Source organism: Capsicum annuum, chromosome 1 (assembly GCF_002878395.1).
Source record: "Capsicum annuum cultivar UCD-10X-F1 chromosome 1, UCD10Xv1.1, whole genome shotgun sequence".
Lineage (NCBI taxonomy): Eukaryota > Viridiplantae > Streptophyta > Magnoliopsida > Solanales > Solanaceae > Capsicum > Capsicum annuum.
Genome location: NC_061111.1, coordinates 254047794 through 254057379, shown reverse-complemented (window position 1 = coordinate 254057379; position 9586 = coordinate 254047794). Strand labels below are relative to the sequence as shown.

Genomic DNA, 9586 nt, shown 5'->3' with positions numbered 1-9586 from the left:
TAATGTACAGAAATAACTTACGGCTGCATACTGAGAGGCTTACGACTTGCTACAACAGAGAGAGAAGGCACAGTTTATGTCCTCGTCCAAACATGGACCTCGAGTAGGAGCACCCAAGGGTGTGGCTTAGTGGTCAATGAAGCGCGTTGAGAATCATGAGGTCTCATGTTCAAATTCCAGCAGAGACAAAGACACTAGGTGATCTCATCTGTCCTAGCCTCAGGAGACGGAGTTACATACTTACATGGTACCTGTTGCTTGTGGAAGGTAGCAAGTATCCTATGAAATTAATTGAGCTACACGCAAGCTGGCTTGGACATCAAGCTTAACAAAATTATAGGGGTCCTATTACCCAATGGCGGAGGTCCTACTACCCAGTGGCGGATCCAGGATTTAAAAGTTACTTTACAAGGGTGTCCTCTTACCCAATGGTGGACGGCAGACCCAGAATTTAAAAGTTACTTTATAGGGGTGTCCTATTACCCAATGGCGGACCCAAGATTTAAAAGTTAACGGAGGTCCTACTACCTGGTGGCAGACCTATTACCCAATGGCGGACCCAGAATTTAAAAGTTAACGGAGGTCCTACTACCCGGTGGCAGACCCAGGATTTAAAAGTTACTTTACAGGGGTGTCCTATTACCCAATGGCGATCCCATGATTTAAAAGTTGCTACAGGGATTTGAACCCAGGATGGGAGACACAGAAGTTACATCTAAAGCCAAAACACCCAACCATGTTTTTGTTCTTTGGGTGCTTTTTTATATGTTATACAATTTTTTCACTATTTCTTATATAATTATACCTATTCTAAATCGAGCTTAGTGGGTGCCAGAGCATCCAAAAAAAGCACGTGGATTTGCCCCTGCTATTACCCCGTGAACTCAATTCTAGCGTACTTTTATCACCTTTTTATGCTGATGTGACACTTTTATTACATAAAATTGATCTCAAGTCAAAGTGTCACGTCAGCTAAAAAGGTTAACAAAAAGTGTCACGTCAGCTAAAAAAAATAACAAAAATATATTAAAATTTAGTTCAGAAATTGTAGTGTGTCTTAGCAAATTTGACCAGGATAATTTCATATATTCGTCTATTCTTTACGAGAATTATGATTTTTAATATTATTTTTTAAATCTTTGATATAGGCTTGAGTAATTCAGATGTGATTGGAAATGTTGGGTGCAGAAGCTTTTATCTTCGAAAAAGTAATATTAATAATGTAAATATTATTAATTCAATGGAGGCAAATTCCAATCCATTTATTGCTCTTCATGGATTTTTCGCTTTGAAGATCAATAAATTCATAAGAAGAACAAGTAAATTTTGGAAATTATTTGGTTGCATACAATGTTTTGGATAATCGGTTCAGTCGTCAAAGGTCACAGGTGAATCTAAAACGAATTCAACTCATTCAACTGAACTCACCACATGTTTTCAGCTCAACTCGCCGCTAAGTCGTCAGGCGTCACAGACGAATCTAAAACGAATTCAACAGGTTCAACTGAACTCACCGCATGTTTTCAGCTCGACTCACTGTTAAGTCATCAGAGGTCACAGGCGAATCTAAAACGAATTCAACAGGTTCAACTGAACTCACTGCTCGACTCACCGTTAAGTCGTCAAAGGTCATAGGAGAATCTAAAACAAATTCACCAAGTTCAACTGAACTCACTACATATTTTCAGCTCGACTCATTGTAAGTCGTCAGAAGATCTATAATTATAAAATATTGAAATTTTCTATAATTAAGTTTCAAACTTTCAAATTTACGGGTTTTTTTTCATAATTTTATTTACAATAAAAAAAATGTACTCCCTCCATCTCAAATTATGTGTCATCATTTTCTTTTTAATCTGTCCCAAAATAAGTGTCGCCTTTCCTTATTTGACAACTTTTTAAAGGTACAATTACCCTTTTACCCTTATTGATCCCATTTAATTAAAAAAAAAAAAAATATTGACACATTTTTTGATAAAGAATAATTTGATAAATTTTACTAAGTCTTACCTTATTTCTTAAATTTCGTACCCGGTCAAATAGTGACACATGTGACGGAGGGAGTATTAATTAACTAAATATAATACTAATTAAGAGTATAGCGGATCAACAAAATTATATATATTTACACATTCTCTTCCCGGGGCTATTGACTCCGGCTGCGGTCTAAATTACAGGTGGCGCAATACGCACCCGGTGCACCGATCAACGATCTTCATTCTCCAATCTTATCGTGCGCCGTTTAGCCTAATAATGGGAGATTTATTTATATGGCTGTTTTTCTTCCTCATTGTCATAGCCATACTTGCTATGCTCGTTTTTCAGGTTTTTTTTTTTTCTAAATTCAACCTTTTTGTTTACTCACTCTCTTTGCTTTTACTTGACATGTTTCGTTTTACGCTGACGAATTTGACTAATTTTTGAAGCTAAATTTAATTAAATTAATGATATATATATATATATATATGTGTCCTTCAACTTTGGGCGTGAACAAGGCACTTGAACTTGAGAAAAATGAGTCAAAAGACCGCTTCAAGTTTCCAATTAAGAAAAGTGGACAAGTGGGTCCCACAAATTTAAAAAAAAAAAACTGTCTTTTTGAACAACTGGGATAGTTGTTGGACAATTACATTAGTTGTCTGAACAACTTCACGCAGTTGTTGAACAACTTGTCGCAGTTTTCGAACAGCTACGCTTAGTTGCTCAACAACTTGCGCAGTTGTTGAACAACTTCGCAAAGTTGTCGAACAACTACCAAAGTTGTTCTACAACTGGAATAAGTTGTTGGGACGAAAAAACTTAAAAAAAAAAGGTTGTCCCTCCCACCTAATTTAAAAAACTTGGAGGACTCCACTTAATTGGACAACTTGGGAGTCCTCTTTAATCCAAAGTCCCCTTAAACTTGCATACAATTGAACAAATAGATACACGTGTCATATTTTTTTTTAAAACTGTAGTGTTCGGATCAGCTTTTGCACGCCTCGACTAATCAAGGGCGGACCTACTTATAATTTCTGGGTGCCGGTAAACTCGACGCGGAATAGGTATAATTATAAAAAAAATATACGAAAATAGGTATAAAACATATAAATGCACCCACTTAAACAAAAGTTGGATGGGTGCACTGGCATTTAAGTTAATCTTAAGCTTCTCCACTGAAGGGACGTCTTGGGTTCGAACCTTGTTAAGGTGATTTTTTATTTTTTTTATTTTTAAGCACCCACAATCCTTAAATCCTAGGTCCTTCACTGCGACTAATTACACGTGATACATGCCATCTCCAATCAGCAAAAGATATTTGTTAACTCTATCCATATTAGATTAATGCAATATATTTTTTTGATAACCGTGGTGTTCGGACTAGCTTTCGTGCACCTTTCCCAATTCCACGTAATACATGTCACCTCCCACTAGGAATAGGTAGCAGATAACTCTATTCAAATTAGGTTGATGCAATATCTTAACCCTTTTTTGGGTTGTTTTAGGGCAATATTTTTTTCTCTTCTAGTAATGATTAGTAGTTAATGAAGTAGGTTAAGAACTATAACGTCTCAGGTTCAAATTTCAGCTGAGACTAAGTACTACTCCCTCCGTCTCAGTTGATTGTCTTGTTTCAACTTGATAAGGAGTCTAAGAAAGTAAAGGATACTTTTGAATTTTGTGGTATTAAATTAAAGATATGCAGAATGTATCAAAATATCTTTTAATCTTGTGGTTTTGCACATGGTCATGTGGAAAGTTGGAATCATCGAGCTGCCAAAACGTAAAATGCATTCTTTTCTAAGAAGGTGTACTAAATATAAAAATGTGTCATTTTTTTCTTACTGAATTTAAAAGGAAGATGGAGGGAGTAGTGCTTTTTGTTGTTTTAGAGCAATATTTTTTTCCCTCTAGGATAGTTATTGGAGATTTATGGTTTGCTTGTATGATGTCACCTAGTGGTCAGTAAAGTGGATTGAGAACTACGAGGTCTTTTGGTTTGAAACTCAGTAGAGGCAAAAATATTAGGTGATCACTTTTCAGCTGTCCAAGCCATGGTGCATAGAATTACTCGGTACTTGTAAAGATGGAAGGTAGCAGGTATCCGTGGTATTAGTCGAGCGCAACACAAGTTGGCTAGACACTACAGTTGTAAGAAAAATGAATTACTAGTATTGAGGCACCCACCAGAGATGTCAATTAGTGGTCAATAAAGTGGGTTGTGAACCATGAGGTCTATGGTTTGAAACTCAGTAGAGACAAAAACACTAGGTGGTTTCTTTCTATCCGTCTTATCAAGTCTTGGTGGACAGAGTTACTAGGTAACTATGTTGGTGAGTGATAGCAGGCACTCGTGAAATTAGTTGAGATACACACAAACTGAACGAACACCACGGTTACAAAAATATGAATTACTAGTATTGAGGTACCCAAAGAAGTCACCTAGTGATCAATCACGAGGCAAAAACACTAGGTGATTTCTTTCTAGTCCAAGCCTTGGTGGAGAGAGTTACTTGATACCTGTTCCGGTGGGGGGTAGCAAGTACCTGTGGAATTAGTCGAGATACACGTAAGCTGGCTGGCCACTATGGTTATAAAAAGTTGAATCACTAGTATTGAGTATATGGATGCGGAATATTAAGTCAGTTTTTGGCTCATTTGACTTCCTGGTCCGTCCTTGTATTCCAATACTAATTGATATGTTTTTGCAATATACTAAAGTGCGACTATTGATAAAAGTTAATATGAAATTGAGGTTGGCGCAGCTTGGTTCAGACACTACATTATACAAAGAGACAAATGTGTTATCTCATTAGTTGGGATTAACGCTTTGTTGTTATTTCTGACACTTGTATTACGTTTAGTGTTTGCCATAGGAATTGTTTTATTCAGGTTAGGGACTTATTAGTCTTTTGTAGTGATAAAGCTGAGTTTTTTAGAGAGCAACTACTTTTATAGAATATCTCATTTGCGTTAAAAAGAATTCATTTAATACTGGAATGAAATGACACTGAATAGAGAAAATTGATTATTTTAAAGAATCTTTTTATTCATGTAGCTGATCCAAACTAGCTTCAGACTGAGGCTTAGCTGATCGATTGAATTTGCTGCAATACTCGAGCTCTTGCGGGTAAATCTAATGTTTGGACATCGTTTCATATCAATGGTGTGAAGGTTTCATGAGTATCTTAGAATTACGGTGGTCAATAGACAGCTATTCTTAGTTTTGGAACTACAGCTATTCTTTAGTTAGCCTCTATGGTTTGTAGTGGAAGCTGATCCGCTTCAAATATGTGTGGCAGAGTACCATATGACACTATTTTTTGCTATAACAGTGAGTTTTGAGAGTGCAACTAGTTTTAAAGAATATCTCATTAGCCTTAAGGTGGAGATTATTTAATACTGAAATGTTATGGTTCTTTAGAGCAGGCTGATTTAAAGGATTCATGTAGTTGATCCCGACTAGTTTGGGATTGAGGCCTAGTTGATTGGTTGAATTAGCTAACTAATTTGAGCTCCTGAAGGGAAGTCTTACAATGGCGGAGCCAGAATTTTCATTAAGGGGGTTCAAAATCGAAATAAGTCAAAGGGAGTTCTACATCAACTATATATGCATAAAAAATAATTTTAATAATGTATAAATTGTGAAAATTTTCGCCGAAGGGAGTTCGGATGAACCCCTTAGCCATAAGGTGGCTCGGCCCCTTAAACCTTGTGAAGGTTTTATGAGTATCTTCTTGTAATGGTCCACAGAACTACTACAACAACAATAACATACCCACTGAAATCCCACAAGTGGGGTCCAGGGAGACCAGGAGGGTGGTGTGTACGCAGCCTTACCCTTACCTTGTGTAGGTAAAGAGCTTGTTTCTGATAGACCCTCGACTCTTTGTCTACAGAAATGGTCTTGGAATTACGGTTATTATTAAGTTGTCTGCTAAGCTGTGTAGAAGAGTTTGATGTTATTCAACTATTTGTGGAACAGTACCGTATGATTGTTCCTAAGTTACTGTTGGGCTGAATATACAGAAATTTCTGTCACGTATTTTTGGCTTCATTAATAGCATATAAGAATATTCTGATGTCTAGTTTTAAGGAAAAGGGTTCTGCATCTGTGCATTTGACTTTTCTCGCGTTCCAGTGTGAACTTTGAATCCTCAGATGGTCTGAATGATGTTTTTGTATGGAAGTCTATTCGACTAAAACCTACCCAAAACTACTGCAAAGTCGAAGTTTTCTGTTTATTTATCTTTAAAATGAAGATATTTTTCTGTGTATAAAATGAAGTCTAACGATTTAAAATTCATTGCAGCTCATCGCCTTAATTGATCTAGAGTTTGACTATATCAATCCTTACCAAACTGCATCTCGTATAAACCGAGTTGTTTTACCTGAGTTCACTACACAAGGAGTTCTGTGCTTCCTCTACCTGATTACAGGGCATTGGGTTATATCGCTTTACTGTGTTCCATGTCTATACTACAATGTCAAGTTGTAAGTTCTATTTCCCTTTAGTGCGATAATGAAGTTTACGTTCTGGTCACTTTTATGTCTGATTGTCTATAAAAGAAAATTGCTGCATTTATGTTTAACGAAAATGCTGAGATGGATGAATCATTGTATACAATTACCATGCTGATTTCTTTTCCTCGATAAGTAAATTATCGTGTTGATCTTAACATTTCTTTTAGGCTTCAAATATGTTAGAGACGGTTTAGGTCACGATCCTCCACTTATGCACATCCGTTGCTACTGTATGCAGTAGTAACTCACTTAGTTTTATTTTATGTGTCACCATTTCCTTATCCGTCTATTCTGAAAAGAAAGTTTCTATATTTGGAACACTTAAACTTTGAACTTCCCATTTTACCCTTAGTGACATGTTTTAACAGGCGCCGAATCTCATGGCATGTTTAAATACAACAAGTTCCAGAAGTCTTTCCTTCTTTCTTAAACCCCGTGCCAATCAAACCATGCCATATAAGTTAAGACAAAGGGAGTACTTCTTATCACTTTTTAAAATAAACACACTGTTTCCGTTCCTCATTGTTGATGATTTTCATGTATCGTCATTTGTCAATTATTTCTGGAACGGAGGTCGGATCAAAATGTTTCTTTGCCAGTTTTGCTTACAAACTTTTTTCTTTAGTCCCTGTTATGACCTGGTATTAAGTTTTGTGCATAAATGGACTCTTCTGGTTCTTTTTCCCTTTTTTTAGTCTACTTGTCTTGTGGTATCTCTAAATTGGTATGTTACTGTAGTTGTGTTAAAAATGTCTAGTCCGTGCATCGATTTTTTGAAAATCTTGGGTCAAAAAGTATCGAGCTTGTCCAGTCTCGGACAGTCCTAAGTTTTCTTGATATACTTTTAAAATCCAGGTCTCAACTCCCTACTCCTTGGTTGACATGTTACAGCCTTGCGTGCACTAGTGATGCTGAAGAAGCGAGCATCGAGTTGAGAATACTTGGGCTCTAGAGAAATAAATGAAGGTTACATTGGATTTTATTACGTTTGATAAAGTTTATAGGGAACAGTTGCTTACAATTTTATTGGTGATAGACTGCTTGAGCTAGGAGATGGGGAGCCTTGGAGTAACTGGTAAAGTTGCTGCCATGTGACCAGGAGGTCACGGGTTCAAGCCTTGGAAACAGCCTCTAACAGAAATGCAAGGTAAGGCTGCGTACGATACTCCCTTGTGGTGGGGCCCTTCCCCGGACACCGTGCATAGCGGTAGCTTTAGTCCACCGGGCTGAAGAAAAAGACTGCTTGAGCTAGGGTATTGAATTCAGTAATGAGGCAAAGGCATATGTAAGTGTTGGAGGTATATGTGTATATATACATCTTTGATTTCAATATATGAATTGATCAATATACTATATACACATACGCACATATATGGAATCAATTCATACATTAAAACCAAAGATGTTTATCCGTGAAGTTTAAGACCAAGCTGTCGATACATTAAACTTGAGGGACAAGTCAAAAACAAAGGTCTTATAGCACCTTCAAATTGTTGAACCCGCCTGCCAACAAGAACATATTGCCTTTCGTTTTCTGTTTGCTAATTAGTTGAAATTTTCTCTATTTTGTTGATGGTTTATGGCATATTGAGGTTTTTGTCCCACCAAGTGGCTATAGGCTTATCGTCTAATGATATTTATGGGAGTCTTCCACACAATAGGTGCTGGTTCGATTTTAACTCCTTTCTCTCCTCCCCTTAATGAAACTCCCTATGTAATGGGCGAAAACGGTAAAAGAAAAGATATTATGTGAAAGTATTGGAAACCGATGCAGTGTTTTGCCGTTTGCAAGGACGTTAGGGAGTTCTTCACTGGTTTGCATCTGTACTCGATGAAATAGTAATCGACAAAAAGTTGGTATTTATTTGTAAATCTGTGGATTAATACACCAAACTCAGTAACTTTGTATCTCCTTGATGCCTTTATGATGGAACACCATACTTCATCGAATAAATACACCCAACCTTTATGTGGTTAATCTGTTCTAGATCACATCCTGTTGAGTTTCTTTGGGGAAAGAATTCTTCCTTTGAATATTTTGATGATATTTTAGTACTTGTCTTCATATATAAGTTGCCGGGGGTCTATCGGAAACAACCTCTTTACTTCATCTGAGGTAGTGGTATGGTCTGCGTACACAATTACCCTCCCCAAACCCCACTGTGTGGGAATTCAGTGGGTATATTGTTGTTGTATATATAAGTTGCCGGAAATTGTTTCTGTTTGTGCTTGCCAACTGCATTAAGGCGAAGCTACTCTATCAGATACATTTGATCATTACATAAATGTCATCTGAACTCTTCTTGCTTTGTTAGGTACACGCAAAGACGGCACTTTATAGATGTTACTGAGATTTTTAATATGCTCAGCTGGGAAAAGAAACAGAGGATTTTCAAGCTTGTGCACACGGCAATTCTTCTTGTCATTTCGTTGTTTTGGTAAGTTACTGTTTGTAAGCTCTTTGATTGTCAAAAGCCTATGTTGCCTCGAATCTTCAAAAATCTTGATGGGTGCGTGTCGGATAATCTTTGTGCATTTTTGGAGGGTCCGAGCAACATAGGTTAAAGCATTTCAAGCAAGACACTACTGGCTAACTCAATATATTTCTCTGTAGGGTGATTTATTCTGCCTTGGAGCTCGATGAGTTCGATTTATAGCTCTAAATCCCCTCTTTCGACCAAGTATTTATTACCATTTACTGTGGCAAATCTCCTCTTAGTTGATTTTTCTTGCTAGTTTTAGGGTTAAACTAATGATAGATTAGTTATAATCATTTGAAGTTTAACTTAACCCTATTGTGTATACAGCTTTTGGGTAACAATAGTTTTTTCAGGATCTGTAAGTTTGTATTAAAGTTTTGATCGGTTAATAACATGGTTATTGCCCTTGTCAGTATCGGAAGTGATACTATAAGTGAGAATGTTGTCGATGTGCAAATTTCCTTTCCAATCTACCTTGTACTTCAGTCGAGGGTCTATCAGAAACCTCTCTACCTTCCAAAGGGTAAGGTTTTTGTAGACACCATCTTACTCAAGTTTCACTTGTGACATTAAACTAGGTATGGTATCGTATTTCATATTCC

At 36.9% G+C, this 9586-nt stretch overlaps 1 protein-coding gene across 1 annotated transcript; it reads left to right on the top strand.

The window, feature by feature from the left end:
- The first annotated feature begins 2100 nt into the window (after window positions 1-2100).
- LOC107851344 (protein cornichon homolog 4) lies at window positions 2101-9417 on the top strand. Its single transcript, XM_016696325.2, has 4 exons — window positions 2101-2325; window positions 6293-6474; window positions 8820-8942; window positions 9119-9417. The coding sequence occupies exons 1-4, from the start codon at window positions 2254-2256 to the stop codon at window positions 9159-9161; spliced, it is 420 nt and encodes a 139-aa protein (XP_016551811.1). The 5' UTR covers window positions 2101-2253; the 3' UTR covers window positions 9162-9417.
- The last annotated feature ends 169 nt before the right edge of the window (window positions 9418-9586 follow it).